Source organism: Drosophila navojoa, chromosome 4, assembly GCF_054131105.1.
Source record: "Drosophila navojoa isolate 15081-1374.11 chromosome 4, UAZ_NAV_1.0, whole genome shotgun sequence".
Taxonomy (NCBI): Eukaryota; Metazoa; Arthropoda; class Insecta; order Diptera; family Drosophilidae; genus Drosophila; species Drosophila navojoa.
Window position 1 is genome coordinate 12,495,922 of NC_142892.1, and position 20,116 is coordinate 12,516,037.

At 48.2% G+C, this 20,116-nt stretch overlaps 5 protein-coding genes across 5 annotated transcripts; 4 read left to right on the plus strand and 1 right to left on the minus strand.

The window, feature by feature from the left end:
• The first annotated feature begins 24 nt into the window (after positions 1–24).
• Positions 25–794, plus strand: LOC108652104 (uncharacterized). Its single transcript, XM_018102183.3, has 3 exons — positions 25–264; positions 323–487; positions 678–794. Exons 1-3 carry the CDS (start codon positions 204–206, stop codon positions 782–784), a joined length of 333 nt encoding a protein of 110 aa, XP_017957672.2. The 5' UTR covers positions 25–203; the 3' UTR covers positions 785–794.
• An 8-nt stretch (positions 795–802) lies between these two features.
• On the plus strand, positions 803–1,591 carry LOC149091410 (BG642312). The gene is made up of 2 exons (XM_089259195.1): positions 803–1,202; positions 1,266–1,591. The coding sequence occupies exons 1-2, from the start codon at positions 1,181–1,183 to the stop codon at positions 1,490–1,492; spliced, it is 249 nt and encodes an 82-aa protein (XP_089115321.1). The 5' UTR covers positions 803–1,180; the 3' UTR covers positions 1,493–1,591.
• Positions 1,592–1,836: 245 nt separating this feature from the next.
• LOC108652103 (uncharacterized) lies at positions 1,837–2,501 on the plus strand. The gene is made up of 2 exons (XM_018102182.3): positions 1,837–2,047; positions 2,113–2,501. The coding sequence occupies exons 1-2, from the start codon at positions 1,990–1,992 to the stop codon at positions 2,397–2,399; spliced, it is 345 nt and encodes a 114-aa protein (XP_017957671.1). The 5' UTR covers positions 1,837–1,989; the 3' UTR covers positions 2,400–2,501.
• Positions 2,502–3,063: 562 nt separating this feature from the next.
• LOC108650519 (uncharacterized) lies at positions 3,064–3,456 on the minus strand. The gene is made up of 2 exons (XM_018099693.3): positions 3,358–3,456; positions 3,064–3,270 (listed from the first exon to the last, which is right to left on the minus strand). The coding sequence occupies exons 1-2, from the start codon at positions 3,389–3,391 to the stop codon at positions 3,182–3,184; spliced, it is 123 nt and encodes a 40-aa protein (XP_017955182.1). The 5' UTR covers positions 3,392–3,456; the 3' UTR covers positions 3,064–3,181.
• A 1,499-nt stretch (positions 3,457–4,955) lies between these two features.
• Positions 4,956–19,716, plus strand: LanA (laminin subunit alpha). The gene is made up of 17 exons (XM_018099612.3): positions 4,956–5,554; positions 5,752–5,898; positions 7,703–8,327; positions 8,391–8,600; positions 8,665–8,773; positions 8,833–9,134; positions 9,196–9,468; positions 9,523–9,583; positions 9,643–10,431; positions 10,501–11,152; positions 11,219–11,725; positions 11,800–12,133; positions 12,205–12,310; positions 12,375–14,131; positions 14,196–17,562; positions 17,631–17,845; positions 17,914–19,716. Exons 1-17 carry the CDS (start codon positions 5,321–5,323, stop codon positions 19,380–19,382), a joined length of 11,157 nt encoding a protein of 3,718 aa, XP_017955101.1. The 5' UTR covers positions 4,956–5,320; the 3' UTR covers positions 19,383–19,716.
• Positions 19,717–20,116: the final 400 nt, after the last annotated feature.

Consider the following 20,116-nt stretch of genomic DNA (forward strand, 5'->3'; position numbering starts at 1 on the left):
ATATATATACGCTTGGTCTTTGGACTTAACCATATACAAATCTTTAAATAGATCTAAACAGAATTTACACTTTGCTCCTCATTACCATAGATGCTACTTCATTTTTTGTTATCTTATCTTTAAGAATGTGTGTTGCCTTAGACAAACACAGCTTCTGTGTGGGAAATATTCTGTGGAGCAATTAGTTGCGCATTGCGCCTTATATGGAACGGTTATCCAGAATTTCCCGAATGCTTATCAAAAGTATTGCCTTGCTGCTGTTGTGTAAGCCAGATTAACACGATTAAGCACTTGCAGTAATATATATGTATGTTTTTTCAAGTCCACAGAGCGGTGCTAGCTGTTAGCACCGCTTGTCCCTTGGAGCAGTCCTGTGGCAAGGCAAACGACAGCAGCGCCATCTGCCGTCTGGATGAGCAAACAATGTGCATACGAAAATACGCATCGAAATGCCATATGGATATCGCAGCCTGTCGCGAGGGAGCGAGTACGTAGCAAGCCTAACCAAGTCACAAGACAAGCATCACCTCAGTTAATCATAGCCATCAATCATCAATCATCAATCAAGCTCACTTCCCAAGCGCGCGCTACGGTTGCTGACACCATAATAATAGCCACCGCAAGGGTATATCCGATTCTTAATCGAAATCTAAACAATCAAAACTCGTTTCGCTCAGACTACACCGACTTCAGTGACGTTTACTGCCAGATGGAGACATATTTGTGCGAGGAGACGGCAACATATGAGCGCTGGACCATATTCTTCGGGCACTCCAAAGATTAATACCAGTTCTGCAATATATATAAAGAGACGACAATAACTTTCAGTATTATGGGAAATATATAAAATTAATGATGTCTGGCCAAAGCGCCGATCAATGGGCAATGGCAGACAACGCTTTTTTTTTTTTGTCATCACCTCTTTTTTTGTGTGTCTCTATCACCAATGACGTCAAACGTATTTGCCCAGCAATCTGCGAAGCTGCGTGAGACTAAACGACGCCTCGAGCCCCCGTTTTTGAGCTTCTGTTTCTTGATTATTTGATCGGCTGAACTGTTTTGCATAATCTTCGCATGATTTGCCAATATTTGTGAAGAGCCGGTCAATGGGTTGAAGCGAGTACGACCATGTATATAAGCTGTGGGGCTCCTCCTGCGGTCTGTCAGTCACTCTTCAATAATGCGTCTAACAGTAGTCTTCGGTTGGTTTCTAATTCTCCGCAATTCGTTAGTTTGTCCGCATTCACATCCATGTTCCCTTCCAGCACTCAGCATATTTGTGGGCGTGGTCGGCTGCCAACCCACGGGATTGACGAGATCGCCAGACAGACAGCTGCAAGAGCTGCTCTATGAACAATGGCCGGGCGTGGAGGACGAGCGAGACGCTGATGCAGAGCTGGATAATGCCTATGAGCTGTACAAGCACAAGACACGAAAACCCATGGTCCGTCAGGATATATCGAATGCGATCGACGAACATGAATTGAGCTAGGAGTTAATAAGATGCATACGGTACAAAGAGGTTTCAGCCGAGGTTTTAACACTAACGGGTCTACAGTCATTATAGGATATGGTTACACTTAAGTTACGAGTTAAAGACATAAGTCTAGTACCAACTATGTCTGAGCATTCAAGGATACATGGGAATTATAGGGCATATGACAAGCATTACAGAAAATCCAAAAAAAAAGAGAATCATCATAGGTTATGGATGTAGAACATAAGAGTTCAATAATAAAAGAAGCTGCAAGAAAATACTCGAATGCCGTTATTCTAGTGAGCAACAGCTAAGAGCTGACAGCTAAAATAAAACGGAAAAATAGCTTTTCAAAATTATTCGCTCGGAACGTGCAGATACGGTTGTTCCTCTTGCATTACGCTCGAAGATCACGTAGATCGACCGGCTGGCGCAAGACTTACTATCTATAAAGCAGGTCACGGCAGTTGCAGCAGTATTCAGTTGAATTAAGTCGATTAACGCTAACGGAAATGTCACCAGCCAAGTTGTCATCAATCTTTCTTATCGGCTCCGTCATGCTGTTCACTGGTGAGTCCAGGAATTCGCACTGGCTTTAACTTTTTAACTCATTGCGCGAAATTCTCCTCCTACAGTTCAGGGCAGATCGTGGTTTGACTTCAGCAGTGAGGACGATCGCCAGAACGAGATAAGCGCCGAGGATTTTGGCCGCAAACTGATCATACCCGATGTGGAGCGCATATTCAGCAGTGCCGAGATCAAGCAGATATCCAGAAGCATTAAAGGCACTAACAAGATCAAGCGACAAGACTCGGAGACGACGACGAAGAGCTCCAAGCATGCCCACGGCATGATCACGTCCATGCTCAGTTTTGTCAGCAATGCCATGGGCTTTGGTCGAACCTTCTTTAGTAATGAATAATTAAGAGTCGTATATTAATTGTAGAAATCGGTTGTACAGCTTAAGTTATATTCTATCGAGGTATGAAATTAGTTCTAAATATAAACGTAAATTATAAACTCATTTAATTTTTTGGGTTTTTTTACAAGTCATTCAAACGTGACATTGTATGCAAATTAGCCACACGACTCGAAATACAGTTTGATGTGACGTCACGACCGTCTACGAGATATATATGTATACACATAGCTAAATGTATGTTAATTTTTACTAGGCATACATCAAGTTTTTGCTGGTTTGTTTGCTTATTGACAAATTCGTGAGCTTTCGGCCATTGCGTTCGATAGGAAACTTGCGCTTGGGGAATTTTTTGTGTAAGCCTTCTATATGATTTATTTCCAAAAATATACATCTATTCCAGTTTCTGGGAAAAGTCATGGACACTTTAAGAATTTAAAAATCTAAATAAATAATTTAAAACTTATAAATATTAATACAAAGATTGCACAATTTAAAAATGAAATCGAAAGCCGTTGATTGTGCAAGCCGCCGAAACAAGGTTAAACATACATACATTTATACGATATATATGTATGTATATACCTACTATATCATGATATGCACTTGGCATTTGGTTCTCACTTTTCGATTTAATTAACACGCCGAAAAAGATAAACAACAATAATTAACATTTGTGTAATCGAATATATTTTCGCTGAACGGTTACTACTAATATATGTGATGGTGTGCTTATATTTATATATGGTATTTATATACATATTTCGAATTTCAATTGAACTTAACTAATGCGCCTCGAGCAGGTGATATTTGAACATCTTGTTAAGTGAATTCATATTCTGGGACAGCTCGTTGCAGACGTGAACCACGCAGCCTATGCAACAAAAAACAAAAACATTTGATTTTAGCTGAGCTATATGTATGTATGTATGTATGCAATTGTTGACACTGTTACACTGACCCACAAGATATTTGATCACTTTCAGCAGCACCATGTTGAGAACTGCGTCGATGCACACGCGCCGAGGCTTAGAACGAAATTGAGCACGAAAACCGAAAATCAACTGCGAATAAATATAAATGGAAACGTAGGTGAACGTTGACGCTAGCGTTGGCGCCGGCATCGACGCCAGCGTCAGCGCAGTGCGCACAGTGGGCCCAGGCTGAGCTGGACTGGTTTCGAATGCAACAACAACAACAACAAATTGCACGATTCATTGTATTAAATTGAGGTGTTAATTGATTTGTTTAGCATGTGTGAATAAGGGCATGAATAGACAAAAAATGGAGATCTGAAAATCTATTAACTACATACAAATGTAAGCAAAGCCTATATAGTCTCTGCTGCTTTTGCACCAATGTGCTTGAGCTAAGAACTTCTAGCTGATGTTGCAATAGATCTGTCACACATACACATGCATATGCATGCTTCTAGAAAATATCTATTCAATTTATAGTTTGTTATTTTTTTCTATTTGCCCAGGCACTTTAACGTTCATTTGCGTGAATTGCAAGAAACAGCATCGACAATAACAGCAGCAACAGCAACAACAACAACAGCAACAATAACGTCAACGTAGCGTGTTACGTCATCAGAACTCGTTTGCATCCATGGGGCGGCCGCCTGCACAGTGTGGCGAACGCAGCTGGTAACGAGCCAAATTGAGGCCAAATGAAAACTTTTGACACTCATAGCCGTCTTTATCAGTCCGATTATTTTAGAGTTTTTTGTCATTGCAAGAACTGCAATGCAATTGCAACCAGTTTCGATACGATCCGTTAAGTTTCGCTGCAAATGCCAACAGCTGTCGCCACAGTCGCCGTCGACTGCGCTGCCACTAGATTGGTCATGAATTTTAGCTGTATTTTGATCGTGATTTTCAGCGGCTCAATGCAGGCTGTTCGCGCAGGCCGTTACTTTTTTGACTGTTTAATAGCTCTAGCAATAAACTTCAAGTTTTTAGTGATTGTAGGTTGAGTTTCGATTCAGTTTGTTGGCTATGCCTGACTGAGAATTGGCTATGTGAGCCGTTATTCACCTTCAGACCAGTTATTTTTATTGGTATATGTACATATGTATGTATTTTGTATTTCAACAAAACGAAACTATGAGTTAACCAATATGTATTTATTAATACATTAAAATTAAGCTCTAATTAAACGAAACTTTTATTATCAATCACCTATTACAAATGATTTAAATGCACAAACAATTCAATTACATTTTCTGTTTTATATCGAATGTAAGTCTCATTAGCAACTGTCAATTGGCTCTTCGCTTTCCAAGAGCAACGTAAACAAGTCGCTTCAACAAGTGAGCTGTTGTGTGTGGAGCGGTGGCTCACTCTCCATCTCACTCACATTCCACTCTCATTCCACGCACAGCAAAACGCCGGCCGGCATTTAGCATGAGAGAGCGGGAGCGCGAGTTAATGCGAGAGCAGAAAATAAATAACTGGAAGTGCTGAGCGAAATGTAAACGAATAGCGCAAGCACAACAAACGACGTTAAGTGAGTTCGTTATCTCCGCTCTCTCAGCTGTGCGATGAAGTAATAAATGGACCGGGATCATCGACAGCCGACAACCGACAAGCGACAGCCGACAGCCGATCTTCGGGTGAGCCGAGCACTATCGCTGCTTCCGTCAGTTTCCGATGCAGACATTATTTGTTTGGGGTACCGAGGAAAACTTCTCACTGCATGAACTTCAGTTGCTCGCGACGAGCCATCCAGTGCGGTTGGATGGGCTCTAAAAATAAAAGTGAATTGGAATCGAACAAGTGAAAAAGTAAATAAAAAGTGCCAGAAGATAAGAAAGTGAAATACATAACTGTGAACCGGAAGTGTGGCCAGATAAAGGACATTTCTTATTGCTCTGCGCCCGCCTGTGCGTGTGAGCGAAAGAGACAGAGTGAGAGTGCAGAATGGGGCTGCGTGCGACCCCAATCAGTGCCATGGGCGTGGTCTTCTGCCTGACCCTGCTTATCGCACTGTGCAATGCTGAGCTAACGCCGCCATATTTCAATCTGGCCACTGGCCGCAAGATTCAAGCAACCGCCACATGTGGCGAGGATACAGATGGACCCGAACTCTACTGCAAACTGGTCGGCGCGAATACAGAGAATGATCACATTGATTATTCAGTTATTCAAGGACAGGTAGGATAAATTATACAGAAATATCAATCAGAATTGAAGATTTGTTGTTTGTTCTTTCTAACTTTGAGTATACATACAATATTTCGTATTTGCTTCTTGTCGAAGAACTTTCTGGCCACATGTGTTGAACATTCAAATTTGAATCTATTTATGGACTGAAGTTTTATATAATAACATGTGTGTTTTCGGTTTTTTAGGTCTGCGACTATTGTGATCCCAATGTGCCGGAGAAGAATCATCCGCCATCCAATGCAATCGATGGCACCGAGGCCTGGTGGCAGAGTCCGCCCTTGTCCCGTGGCATGAAATTCAACGAAGTCAATTTGACCATCAATTTCGAACAGGTAAACAGCAATCAGAACAAACGCACAGCCGTCAGAGAAAGGTGTAGCCCAAAAAAATACAACACAAAAGAGTGCAGCGGGGGAGGAGGGAACCACAGAAAACGAGTCAATGCAACAGCTTGCATGAGTGTGTGTGACTTTCTTATATGTATGTGTGCTGGTTCGATCATCTCGAAATGTTCCTAACTCAGACAGCGAACAGGGAGACGTTCGTTCAGACAGGCTCGTAAAATTATTGAGCGGATTGCTTGAAAAGAAAACAATTTTAATGGGTTTTCATTTCATTTTCGACGTCCACAGCGACGACGTCGACAACGAAGAAGTAGAGAACCCTGATTCTTTCTTTTTTTGTATGTTTTGTTGTTGTTCAGTTTGAAGCCACAGCGAAAAATCTTGCTGAGCTGTTGAATCGCTGTTGTTGTTTCCCCTTTGGAGTTGGCGGGTTATCAGCTTGTTATGTACCAGACCCCAAGCACACACACACACATATATGTATTTATGTACATGTTTATATATACATACATATATTTTTATGTTGGCTTGTCTCAGTTTACATGTTCACTTAGAAACTGCCACACAGAACGTTGACTCTAGTTTAATATTTATTTTTTTCGTAGCGATAAGTAGCTGAAAAAAAAGGCTTCTTCTTGCTTAGAACTTATACAATTTAGTTCTTGATGCTCTATATGTACTCTCTAACTACTGATAGCATTTGAAAGAATTTTATATAGTCGCACAGCCCACGCTTATCATTTAGTATAGTCTGAAATTTTTCCATATAACAACTTTGGGGTCACACTCGGCACTCGACTTATCGCACTTGCAACGGAAACGCTACAGATCATATAGCTGTAGCTACTTATAGCCCCAGTTCCATAGACTATACGTTACAGATGTACATATGTATGTATGTATATACATATATGCAACTCAAGCTGTTGAGCAATGATATGAGATCATCTAATATCTAAAAATGCAAACGCCTGCAACATTCTTTTTAGTACTTTGAATGCATTTAGAGAAAATATTTGTAGATATACGCTGAAAAGAATTATGTAGGTATACATGTATGTTAGATTAAAAATGCTGAAATGCTATTCTAGTGACTTAAGCATACGACTGTAATTTTCCTATGCCTAAAAATATTTTATATAACAACATAAACTCATTTCGTTTGAGCCTTATGTACTGCCAAAAACTTTGTAAGCATACAAACCACAGCCACTGTAAACAATCTTTTATTTATGTATCTCTCTACATATGTATACCTTCCGAACATATACATATATGTATGTATGTGCATATATTCATTTGGTTCCTTTTCAATTGACTTCAAATTGAAAAGCAAACGGCAAAAAAATACAAAATAAACAAACATTTTGTGGACGCAGATAAATTTGGTATACTGGAGAGCATAGAGTTAATTCTCTTCAATGATCTCATGCAAGCTCTGTACGCATACATGAAGCACACACACACACACACAGCGAGAGAGATATTGACATATCTACACAGATCTTATGTGTACACGAAGCTAATAAATTTTAATGAATTTGCTTGGCCTTTGGTAATCGTCTAGTGGGGAGAAGATTCTATTGCTCAAAGACTTATAAGATGATTTTGAGCTTAGCAGATCCTTAGTTGGGAATTAATATAGAATTTGTATTCTATATGTATCTTAATTTATGTTTTAGCCATTTAACTATAGATGCAGAGCTAAGGATTATAGCCTAATTATAATTATATTCCTCCTAATTATAAATATATTCCTCCATTCTTATTCAAAATCCCTCTTCAATTTTAGGAATTCCATGTCGCCTACTTGTTTATTCGCATGGGCAACTCGCCACGTCCGGGCCTGTGGACTCTGGAGAAGTCGAAGGATTATGGCAAGACCTGGACGCCATGGCAGCACTTCTCCGACACGCCCGCCGATTGTGAGACGTACTTTGGCAAGGACACCTATAAGCCAATAACGCGCGACGACGATGTCATTTGCACCACGGAATATTCGAAAATTGTGCCGCTAGAGAATGGCGAAATACCCGTGATGCTGCTCAACGGGCGTCCCTCGTCCACCAACTACTTCAACTCGACCGTGCTGCAGGAGTGGACACGTGCCACCAATGTGCGCATACGTCTGTTGCGTACCAAGAATCTGCTGGGTCACTTGATGTCCGTGGCACGACAGGATCCGACGGTGACACGACGCTACTTCTATTCGATCAAGGACATCTCGATCGGAGGACGCTGCATGTGCAATGGCCATGCCGATACCTGCGATGTCAAGGATCCGCTGAGTCCGGTGCGCATTCTAGCCTGTCGCTGCCAGCACCACACCTGCGGCATTCAGTGCAACCAGTGCTGTCCGGGATTCGAGCAGAAGAAGTGGCGCCAGAACACCAACGCGCGCCCATTCAACTGCGAGCGTGAGTAGCATATGAAAAGACTCCTATTCGAATATCATTTCATTGCATTTCTTCTTCTCACAGCCTGCAATTGCCATGGCCACAGCAACGAGTGCATCTACGACGAGGAGGTGAATCGCAAGGGTCTCTCCCTGGACATCCATGGCCACTACGATGGCGGCGGCGTCTGCCAGAACTGCCAGCATAACACCGAGGGCACCAACTGCAACAAGTGCAAGCCCAAGTACTATCGCCCCCGGGGCAAGTACTGGAACGAGACGGATGTCTGTAGTCGTAAGTGCATTGAGCTCGGAGTGGAGCTACATGGGATTTATCAACTAAAACCACTTGGTTGCAGCCTGCAACTGCGACTTCTTCTACTCGACGGGTCACTGCGAGGAGGAGACGGGCAAGTGCGAGTGCCGTGCCGCCTTCCAGCCGCCCAACTGTGACTCCTGCTCTTACGGGTGAGAAAAAGTCGATCACCACGTGAAGTGGAACTTAGCTAACCTCTGACTCCTTCCAGCTACTACGGCTATCCGCAGTGCCGTGAGTGCGAGTGCAACCTGAACGGCACCAATGGCTACAACTGCGAGGCTGTCAACGGCATTTGCCCCTGCAAGACGAACTTCGCGGGCGCCCTGTGCAAGGAGTGCGCCGAATCGTATTACGGCTTCCCCGAGTGCAAGGCCTGCCAGTGCAACAAGCTGGGCTCCATCAACAACGACTGCGATGTCGTCTCCGGCAACTGCACCTGTCTCAGCAATTGGGGCGGCGCGCAGTGCGAACGGTGCAAGGATGGCTACTACAACCAGCCCACGTGCTCCTGTAAGTAGATGCATTTCCGCATAATCTGTACTCACTATATTCATGTCGTCTTCTCTGGCAGACTGCGACTGCGATCATGAGGGCACCGAGTCGGAAATCTGTAATAAGGAAACCGGACAGTGTATTTGTCGTGAAGGCTTCGGTGGGCCGCGCTGTGATCGCTGCCTGCCCGGCTACTTCAACTATCCGTCGTGCCAGCCCTGCAATTGCTCCACCACGGGCAGCTCGGCGATCACGTGCGACAACACCGGCAAGTGCAACTGCCTGATCAACTACTCCGGCAAGCTCTGCAACATGTGCAGCGCCGGCTACTACAACTATCCGGAGTGCTTGCGTAAGTCGATGAATAGAGGTGTTCCGGATGAAATCTAAATCACATCATTTACAGCTTGCAACTGCGACGAACATGGCTCGGAGGGCGTGACCTGCAATGAGGACGGTTGCTTCTGGTATGCTAAATATTATTGAAAGTTACTATAAATCGATACTAATCCTCTTTCGTTTGCAGTAAACCCAACTTTGACGGTCGTCAGTGTGAGCGATGCAAGGAGTCCTTCTACAACTTCCCCGCCTGCGAGGACTGCAACTGCGATCCCGCGGGCGTGATCGATCAGTTTGCTGGCTGTGGGTCGGTGCCCGTGGGTGAGCTGTGCAAGTGCAAGGAGCGAGTGACGGGCAGGATTTGCAATGAGTGCAAGCCGCTGTACTGGAACTTGACCATCACCAATCCGGAGGGCTGTCAGGAGTGCGATTGCTACATCGATGGCACCGTTTCGGGCCTGGACACCTGTGCGCCCAAGTCGGGCAATTGCCACTGCAAGCCACATACGACGGGCCGGCAGTGCCGCGAATGCAAGGATGGCACCTTCGATCTGGATGGCTCTTCGCTGTTTGGCTGCAAGGACTGCAGCTGTGATGTTGGCGGCTCATGGAAGAGCGAGTGCGACAAGATCAGCGGCCAGTGCAAATGCCATCCGCGTGTTACGGGTCGCGCCTGCACCCAACCGCTGACCACTCACTATTTCCCCACGCTGCATCAGTTCCAATATGAGTACGAGGATGGCCATCAGCCGTCGGGCACTCAGGTTCGCTATCAGTCCAACGAGAAGGACTTCCCCGACTTCAGCAGCAAAGGCTACGCCGTGTTCAACGACATACAGAACGAGGTGCGCAATGAGCTGACCGTGGTCAAGTCCTCGGTGTATCGTGTTGTCATACGCTACATGAACCCCAACGAGAAGAATGTTACGGCTAGCATACTTATACAGTCCGAGAATCCACTGGAGGTGGACCAAAAGTGAGTTCGAACTAACTTGAATAACATTGAATTCGTATTTCTAATATATGCATTTTATAATCCATCCAGCGTCAAGGTTCTGCTGCGTCCAACAACCCAACCCGAATTTGTCACCGTCTCTGGACCCAAGGGCAATAAGCCATCGGCCGTCGTTCTGGATCCGGGACGTTACAACTTCACCACCAAGGCCAATAAGAATGTGATGCTGGACTACTTTGTGCTCCTGCCCGCTGCCTACTATGAGGCATCGATATTGACCCGCCACATAGCCAATCCCTGTGAGCTGGGCAGCATGGAGCTGTGTCGCCATTACAAATACGCCTCTGTCGATGTGTTTGAGCCAGCGTCCAATCCTTTCATCATTGGCCCCAACGACAAACCCACAAACCCCACTGAGGTATACAGCGATCCAGAGCACTTGGAGATCGTCAGCCATGTGGGCGAGATACCTGTGCTGAGCAACACCCAGAAGGAGCTCAACTACATTGTGGATGTGCCGCGCAGTGGACGCTACATCTTTGTCATCGATTACATCAGCGAGCGAAACTTTGCAGTGCCGTACGATGTGAACCTCAGGCTGGGCAATGATCCAGACTCTCAATCCTCGGTCTATCTGTATCCCTGCCTTTACTCCACGGTCTGCCGCACGCCCATCAATGACGACGGCCGCGAAAAGGCCTTCTATATCAACAAGGAGGAGCTGCAGCCGGTTACCATATTTGTAAGTATTTTTGTTGGCCAGATCGAATCGAAAGTTTCTGATCGCTAAATCATTTCCATGTTTCAGGCGGATATCGAAGATGTCTATCGCGTGCCCATTATTTCCGTGACGGCCATTCCAGTCGACCAGTGGTCCATTGATTACATCAATCCAAGTCCCGTTTGTGTTATACACAACAAGGCCTGCGCCACACCCAAGTTCCGCTCCGTGCCCGACTCGAAGAAGATTGAGTTCGAGACGGATCACGAGGATCGCATTGCCACAAACAAACCTCCATATGCCGCCTTCGACGAGCGCGTGAAGCTGGTGCACTTGGACAGCCGACAGGAGGGCACCATTGTGATTGAGTCGAAGGTGTCGGAGCCGCACCGTTATGTCATTCTGGTCAAATACTACCAGCCCAATCATCCCAAGTACCAGGTGCTCTACACACTGACCGCTGGCAAAAATCAGTACGATGGCAAGTTCGAGATTCAGCATTGCCCATCCAGTTCCGGTTGTCGTGGTGTCATTCGCCCCACTGGCGACAACTGGTGGTTCGATATTGAGGATGACTTCAAGTTTACCCTAACGGTAAATATGGGCTACAAAATTAGAACTCTATATATCTGATTTGATTTCATTTCATATCCTCCTCTTCATAACAGAACTCACGACCCCAAGGCGTTTGGTTGGACTATTTGGTGGTAGTGCCTGTCGATCAATATAATGACGATCTCTTGGTTGAGGAGACATTCGACCAGACCAAGGAGTTCATCAAGAGCTGCGGCCAGGATCACTTCCACATCACCCACAATGCCAGCCAGTTCTGCCAGAATGCGGTGTTCTCGCTGACCGCCGACTACAACAGCGGCGCATTGCCCTGCAATTGCGACTATGCCGGCTCCACCAGCTTCGAGTGCCATCCGTTCGGTGGACAGTGCCAGTGCCGCAAGAATGTGATTGGACGCCAGTGCACGGCCTGTCGCACAGGCTACTACGGTAAGATTGTTAAGATTGCATCAGAGTCTATTTCTAGTTCCATGCCTAAACATCGCTCATCTGTCTTTCAGGCTTCCCCGACTGTAAGCGCTGTGACTGCCCCAGCTCCGCCATGTGTGAGCCAAACACAGGTGAATGCATGTGCCCGCCAAATGTGATTGGCGTGCTGTGCGACAAGTAAGTGGACTCATCCATGCCATGATTGTATTTGTATGAAACTAAGGGCACTATGACATTGCAGGTGCGCGGAGAATACCTATGGCTTCCATCAGGTGATTGGCTGCGAGAGCTGCAACTGCAACTACATGGGCATTGCGAATGGCAACCAGCAGTGCGACATGTTCAACGGCTCCTGTGAGTGCCGCGAGAACATCGTTGGACGCGCCTGCGACAGCTGTGCCAATGGCTATTACGAGTTCCCGCGCTGCAGCCAGTGCAGCTGCCATACGCCGGGCACTGAGCTGGAGGTGTGCGACAAGATCGACGGCAGCTGCTTCTGCAAGAAGAATGTGGTCGGACGCGACTGTGATCAGTGCGTGGATGGCACGTACAATCTGCAGGCGAGCAATCCCGATGGCTGCACCACCTGCTTCTGCTTTGGCAAGACCTCGCGCTGCACCAGCGCCTATCTGCGCGTCTACAACGTCAGCCTGATGAGCCAGAGCACGATCAACTCGGTCGACTTCAGCAACAATAGCGTCGAGTTCGAGATATGGGATGTGGCCCAGGATGAGCTGGTGCTCAATGAGACCACACTGCAGGCGGACTTCTCCTACAGGGATCCGAGCGATCAGCGCATTGTCTACTTCGGCGTCCTGGACTATCTGCTCAATCAGAACAGCCACATATCGGCATATGGCGGCGATCTAGCCTATACACTGTACTTCACGTCGGGCTTTGTGGGCAAGGCCATTGTGGCGCCGGATGTGATATTGCTCAGCAAGGATCATGTGCTTGTGCACCAGAGCTACGAGCAGCCGAGCAGCAATTTGCCCTTCAAGAATCGTTTGCAAATGGTGGAGACGAACTTCCAGACGCTGACTGGCAAATCTGTCAGCCGCGCCGACTTCATGATGGCCTTGCGCGATCTCCGAATGATCTTCATACGCGCCAACTACTGGGAGCAAACGCTGAATACACAGCTCTCCGATGTCTATCTGACGCTGGCCGACGAGGATGCCGACGGCACGGGCGAATATCAATTCCTGGCCGTGGAGCACTGCCAGTGCCCGCCCGGCTATATGGGACACTCGTGCGAGGACTGTGCCCCGGGCTATCATCGCGTGGAGAACGGGCCATATGGCGGCTACTGCGTGCCCTGCGAGTGCAACGGCCATGCCGACACCTGCGACTGTGCCACTGGCGTCTGCAAGGACTGCAAGCACTCGACGCGTGGCGACCACTGCGAGCAGTGTGTGCCCGGATATTATGGCAATGCCACCAATGGGTCGCCGCACGACTGCATGATCTGCGCCTGTCCACTGCCCTTCGACTCGAACAACTTTGCCTCCGGATGCGAGATCTCGGAGTCGGGCGAGGAGATCCACTGCGAGTGCCTGCCCGGGTACACGGGCGCGCGCTGTGAGAGCTGCGCCAATGGCTTCTATGGCTCGCCCGAGACGCCGGGTGATGTGTGCAAGCCCTGCGAGTGCTCCGGCAATATAAATCCGAATGAGCCCGGCTCCTGCGACACGCGCACTGGCGAATGTCTGCGTTGTCTGAACAATACCTCGGGCATGGCCTGTAATCTGTGCGCACCTGGCTTCTACGGCGATGCAGTGCAGCTGAAGAACTGCCAGAGCTGCGACTGCGACGAGCTGGGCACTCTGGAGTGCGATCCCTTCGTGGGCAAGTGCAAGTGCCACGACAATGTCATTGGCGAACGCTGCGATCGCTGCAAACCAGATCACTATGGCTTCGATTCCGGCGTTGGCTGTCGTGCCTGCGACTGTGGAGCTGCATCCAACTCGACTCAGTGCAACGAGCATACGGGACACTGTAAGCACTTGCCTCGGTCATGTCCAATATCCAGATCTCACCTAATCTTTGCTTATCATTTCAGGCCTGTGCAAACCTGGTGTCACGGGTCGTCAGTGCGATCGCTGCGCCGTGGACCACTGGAAGTACGAGAAGGAGGGCTGCACGCCGTGCAACTGCAATCAGGGCTATTCGCGTTCCGGCACCGGCTGCAACCCGCAGACGGGTCAGTGTGTCTGCCTGCCGGGCGTGATTGGAGATCGGTGTGAGGCGTGCCCGAATCGCTGGGTGCTCACTGAGGACGGCTGCATGGAGTGCAACAACTGTCATCATGCACTCCTCGATCTGACCGATAAGATGCGCTATCAGATCGACGGCGTCCTCCAGGACTTTGAAAGCGTCAGCATGGCCTTCTTTACCAGCCAAAAGCTGAACTACTATGACGATCTGGCGGATGAGCTGGCACCCAAGGTGCAGGCCCTGGACCCAACCACCGTGAACTTGTCGCCATCACAAAAGCTGGTCAGCGATCTGGAGGCGGACACCAAAGTCTATGCCAAACAGGTCAATCAAACGCTCGACAATGCCGTGGACATTCGTCTCAGATCTGGCGTTTTGCTAAGCAACGTCTCGGCCGTGCATGAGGAGGCACTGGGCACCGTGGAACAAGCCAGGAAAGCCATTGATGTGGTCGAGGCTCTCTCAGAGAATCTTGAGGCAACGGAAGGCACCAAAATGGATTCCGCTTTAAGTCAGGCTCAAGACCTACTCAACCAAATGAATGCCACCACCATCGAAGTGCAGACCAATGAGTTGGTGCTGGATAAGGCGCGCCAACTGTACGACGAGGTGGACAATTTAGTGGAACCGATCAAGAAGCAAAACAAAAGTCTGATTGACTTGAAGAATTCAATTGGCGAGTTCAGCGACAATCTGGAGGATCTGCTAAACTGGAGCGAGCAGTCGCAGAGTCAGTCTGCCGACGTGGAACGCCTGAATGTATTGAACAAGCAGGCGTATGACAATTCCAAGTTCGACACGGTCTCCGAGCAGGAGCGGGAGGCGGAGAAGAATATCAATGAAGCCGAGAACTATCTGAAGAATGGAGACTTTACGCTCACACACATTGACAAGAAACTGGACGATCTGCGCACGGCACTGAAGCAGCTGAAGGCGGTCAATATGGACGTGGATAACTATCTGCCGGAACGCGATGCCCAGTACATTGAGGCCGACGAACTGACGCAGCAGGCCGAGGAGCGGGCAGCCGACTTGACTTTGAGAGCCAAGGACCTGGCCGCCCAATACTTCGATATGACCTCCAGCTCGGAGCCGGCCATGCAGGCGGCTACCGCTTATTCAAATATTGTGGAGGCTGTGCAGTCGGCTGAGGCATTGGCGCAGGATGCCAAGAACGCCGCAAGCGATGCCACTCAGAAAACCGACGGCATTGAGGAGCGTGCCGGAGCTGCAGATATCAAGTCGATGGAGCTGTTGCAGAAGGCACGCCAGGCATTGCTTAAGGTGCAGGATGATCTGGAGCCGCGTCTCAATGCGTCGGCTGGCAAGGTGCAGCAAATCTCGAAGTTGAATGACGCCACCAATGATCAGCTCAAGGAGATCAATATACTGATTGAGAAATTGCCAGCGGAAACGCAACGGGATCTGTGGAAGAGCTCGAATAGCAATGCCAGCGATGCTCTGGAAATCTTGGAGAACGTGCTGAAAATTCTGGAGCCGGTTAGTGCCCAAACACCCAAAGAGCTGGAAAAGGCACAGAACATTAGTCGCGATGTGGACATCACCAACAAGGACATCTCGCAGGCCAACAATCAATTGGACAACGTAGAAAGGCACGTACCCAGGCTGGGTGAGCTTGTCGATGAGATCGGCGCCGAGCAGCAGCAGGTGACTGAACGCAGCCAGAAGCTGGGCAAGGACATTGAGCAGCTGAAGCGTCAAATCGAAACCGCCAGACGCATCGCCAACAACATTAAGGTGGGCGTACACTTTACAAATAACACCGTGCTGGAGCTGAAGACACCCGAGAAGGTACCACTGCTGGCCACCAAGACCAACCTGTCGATGGCGTTCAGAACGAACGAGCCGAATGGCTTCCTCCTGTATTTGGGCAACGACAACAAGACCAGCCAGAAGAACAATGACTTTGTGGCCCTGGAGATCCTCAATGGGTATCCGATCATGACCATTGACCTGGGCAACGGACCGGAGCGAATCACCAGCGATAAGTACGTGGCCGATGGCAATTGGTATCTGGCCATATTCGATCGTGTGGGCTCCAATGCCAAGCTCACCATACGGGAGCAGCTGAAGAACAAGGAGATCAAAGATCACACCAAGTCCGCCTTTTTGGTTGGCTCCAACAACGTGCTGCATGTGGATCGTAATAGTCGACTCTTTGTCGGCGGCTATCCCGGTCCCTCCGACTTTATAGCACCCGATGACATCAACTTCAGCTCCTTCAATGGCGACATCGAGGATCTGCGCATAGGCGATGAGAACGTCGGCCTCTGGAACTTTGTCTATGGCGAGGAGAATAAGCAGGGCGCCAAGGAACGTGACGTGCTGCTCGAAGAACAAATGCCGGTCACGGGTCTGCGCTTCAAGGGCAACGGCTTTGTCCAGCTGAAGGCGTCACAGTTCAACTTCAAGATCCGCTCGAGCATTCAGTTCCGTTTCAAGGCCTCCAAGGATGCCGGCAACGGTCTTCTGTTCTTCTATGGCCGTGGCTCGCACTACATGTCCATCGAGCTGGTCAATGGGGCCATCTTCTTCCGCTTCAAGCTGGGCGACAAATTGGTGTCCTCGGGCAGCCAGGAGCACTACAATGACAACCAATGGCATCGCGTGGTCGCCGAGCGAGAGGGTCGCCACGGACTGCTCAAGGTGGACGATGTGCTGATATTCCACGAGCAGGCGCCCGCCGGCGGCAAGGAAGATATGCCCAATCTGAAGCGCATGTACTTCGGCGGCTATCCGGGTCCTCGCAACTTTTCGGAAATTGTCGAGCAGAACTTTGACGGTTGCATCGATGACGTCAGCATCGCTGGACAGAAAGTGGATCTGACACAGTATACAAATGGCACGGGCGTGGCCGAGGGCTGCCCCGACAAGTTCTCCACTACGCTATCGTATCCACCCCATGAGTATGGCTTCCTGCGCATCGCAAACATCTCGTCGAACAACGATTTCGATGTGGTGCTGCGCTTCAAGACCCGCCAGCCCGATGGCGTGCTCTTCTATGCCGCCAACCACGATCAGAGCTCAACCATCGCTCTCACCCTGGATCGTGGCTATCTCACGCTGCGCAGCATGGGCAGCGAGCTGGTCATCGACAGCCAGCAGTATGACGATGGCGAAGATCACTCGGTGACCGTGCACCACGATGCCAACGAGCTTCGACTCTCCGTGGATGACAGCCAAAATGAACGGTAAGTGAATATATCTTTATATACGTAATCGTAGAGCTGAACTTCATTCCCGGATTGATCTCTGTCAGGCTGGGCTTGCCCGCACCTCTGGAGATAAGTGGCGGCGATATATTCTTTGGTGGACTGCCAGACAATTATGTACCGCCCAAGGGCGTCATATCCACATTGGCCTACTTCGTGGGCTGCATCAGCGATGTTACCGTCAACGGGGAGATTATCAACTTTGCGGACAGTGTGGAAAAGAAGAATGGCAACATCAATGGCTGTCCAGAGCATATTCTAGGTAAGCGGGTCAAGTGACTTCCCTCGCTCCACTCTATTCTCATCTCTCGGTAAATCTTTCGTTTTCAGTGTACGAGCCAAGCCTGCTGCCCACCTACTATCCAAGTGGCACCAATGAACTGGAGCCGCCGTCAGAGCCTAGACAGCCACATAAGCCTGATAATGTGGACATGTTTATGATTCCACCAACTGAAAGCTCCACAACAACAACAACAACAACGTCAACTACGGCAAGCACAACAACCACAACAACTACAACAACAACAACGACCACCACACCGTTGCCCATAGTGGAGCCGCTCCCACCATTGGGTCCGCCCACCACACCAAAGCCAATTGGCAAACTGCGTCCGCCACCCATCCTCAATCAGCCCAGCGATCCCAGCTGCAAGCTGCCCGTCAATCCCAACTATGACGTAGACTTCGTGCAGGCTGGCTATCGGTTCTACTCGCTCAAGGATCAGCGTCTGGAATTCCAAACGCTGCCCGTCAAGCTGCGCAAGCATTACGATATCAGCTTGTCCATACGAACCAGCTATCCCAACGGCCTGCTCTTCTATGCGGCTGGCCAGGAGAAGGATGACTTCATAGCGGTCTACATGTCAGATGGCCGTGTGTACCACCAGGTGAACGTTGGCGCCACCGTCTCGGCGAAGATCTCCAGCGAGGAGGATCTATTGGACGGCAATTGGCACACAGTAGAGTTTGTGCGCACCAATCGCAAGATTAGCCTCAGCATAGACGGCGTGGAGCAGGCGGGCTCGGTGGAGCTGAACAATGAACGCGCCACCACGCCGCCAATCCTGTCGGTGACATTCCCCGTCTATGTGGGCGGTATTACCAAATACCTGGAATCGAATCTCAAACTTCAAACTGGCTTTGGAGGCAACAGCACATCATATTACAATGGCTGCATCCGGGACATCAAGTTCAATGGCCTGGGCCTGGAGACGGAGCCGATTGTGCACCAGGTGGTGCCGTGCTCTGAGGAAGTGGAGCTCGGTTACTACTTCCATCAGCCAACTGGCTATGTGAAGCTCTTCGAGCGCTTCATTGTTGGCACCGATGTCAGCATCAACTTTGACTTCCGACCACGAGATCCGAACGGCTTGTTGTTCTCAGTGCATGGCAAGAATTCGTACATGATCCTGGAGCTGGTCAACAATTCGCTCTTCTTCACCGTGAAGTCCGATGCCAAGAACACAATTGTCACCAACTACACGCTGCCGGACGGAGCCAGCTTCTGTGACGGCAAATGGCGCAACGTGCAGGCCATCAAATCCAAATTTGTGATCACCATTGCCGTCGACTATATCAGCTCCAAGCCGGGCGTGGGCAGTGATGGCTCTGCCTTCACCAAGACGAATCGTCCATTGTTCATGGGCGGTCATCATGCATTCGCGAAGGCGCCGGGCATCAAGACCCGCAAGACCTACAACGGTTGCATCAAGAACGTTCAAGTCAACAAGAAGGATGTGACCATAACGCCAAATCTGGTCTTTGGCGACATCTGGCAAGGTGTTTGCCCACAGAACTAAGACCCCGTAGAACGACACTCGACTTGATCAAGGATAACCGATATGATTTACTAATGGATGTCTAGTTAGCCCACATGGAGAGATGACAACCTCTGGAATTCTGAAAAGGACTACGAACGAACAAACCAAACGAACAAGATCGACGGACTGCCCAATGCTCTGGAAGTTCTATGAGTCAAGGACTTACAGTATCGCCGAACGTCGTACATATTAGTTTATATAAGTAAAATCTTGTGCCAATCCGTAATATCCATATATTGTTTAATATTTTTGCCATTCTGATAAATAATTTTGTAATTTCCCTTCAATAAATAAACATTTTTTATCAATTCAATCTTAATATGTGTGAAGAAAAACTCATTTGGGTTTACGATTATGTTATACATACATATTTATTCAAGTTTTTCGATTAGTTCTTAGACAAGTCTCACTAGATAGAGAATTGGATACACAAGCTTCGGCATTTAGCACAGTGACTTCATATGGAATCCAGGGTATTCTACTGTCCCGCAAGCTACGTATGCCTCTTAATAGTATTGCATATTACATTATTGTGTAAAGGACTTGTTTATAGATACTAGTACAATAATTATTTCGGTATACATATATACATGCAGTGTAAATATGTTTTTTTCAGTAAAATTGTCTTGTATTCATAGAAAGTGTGAAAGGAAATAATTTGCAATCAAATAAAAATAGGTATATATATGTATATATTGTAAATATTGGCTGGG

Coding starts and splice junctions, on each gene's coding strand:
- LOC108650519 (XM_018099693.3), bottom strand. CDS start 3,391: ATGGTGCTGCTGAAAGTGATCAAATATCTTGTGG. Junction 3,271..3,357: donor AGTGATCAAATATCTTGTGG/GTCAGTGTAACA, acceptor TTTGTTGCATAG/GCTGCGTGGTTCACGTCTGC.
- LanA (XM_018099612.3), top strand. CDS start 5,321: ATGGGGCTGCGTGCGACCCCAATCAGTGCCATGGGCGTGGTCTTCTGC. Junction 8,328..8,390: donor GCGCCCATTCAACTGCGAGC/GTGAGTAGCATA, acceptor TTCTTCTCACAG/CCTGCAATTGCCATGGCCAC. Junction 11,153..11,218: donor TGCAGCCGGTTACCATATTT/GTAAGTATTTTT, acceptor TCCATGTTTCAG/GCGGATATCGAAGATGTCTA.
- LOC149091410 (XM_089259195.1), top strand. CDS start 1,181: ATGCGTCTAACAGTAGTCTTCG. Junction 1,203..1,265: donor GCGTCTAACAGTAGTCTTCG/GTTGGTTTCTAA, acceptor GTTCCCTTCCAG/CACTCAGCATATTTGTGGGC.
- LOC108652104 (XM_018102183.3), top strand. CDS start 204: ATGGAACGGTTATCCAGAATTTCCCGAATGCTTATCAAAAGTATTGCC. Junction 265..322: donor TATTGCCTTGCTGCTGTTGT/GTAAGCCAGATT, acceptor TGTTTTTTCAAG/TCCACAGAGCGGTGCTAGCT. Junction 488..677: donor AGCCTGTCGCGAGGGAGCGA/GTACGTAGCAAG, acceptor CGTTTCGCTCAG/ACTACACCGACTTCAGTGAC.
- LOC108652103 (XM_018102182.3), top strand. CDS start 1,990: ATGTCACCAGCCAAGTTGTCATCAATCTTTCTTATCGGCTCCGTCATG. Junction 2,048..2,112: donor CTCCGTCATGCTGTTCACTG/GTGAGTCCAGGA, acceptor CTCCTCCTACAG/TTCAGGGCAGATCGTGGTTT.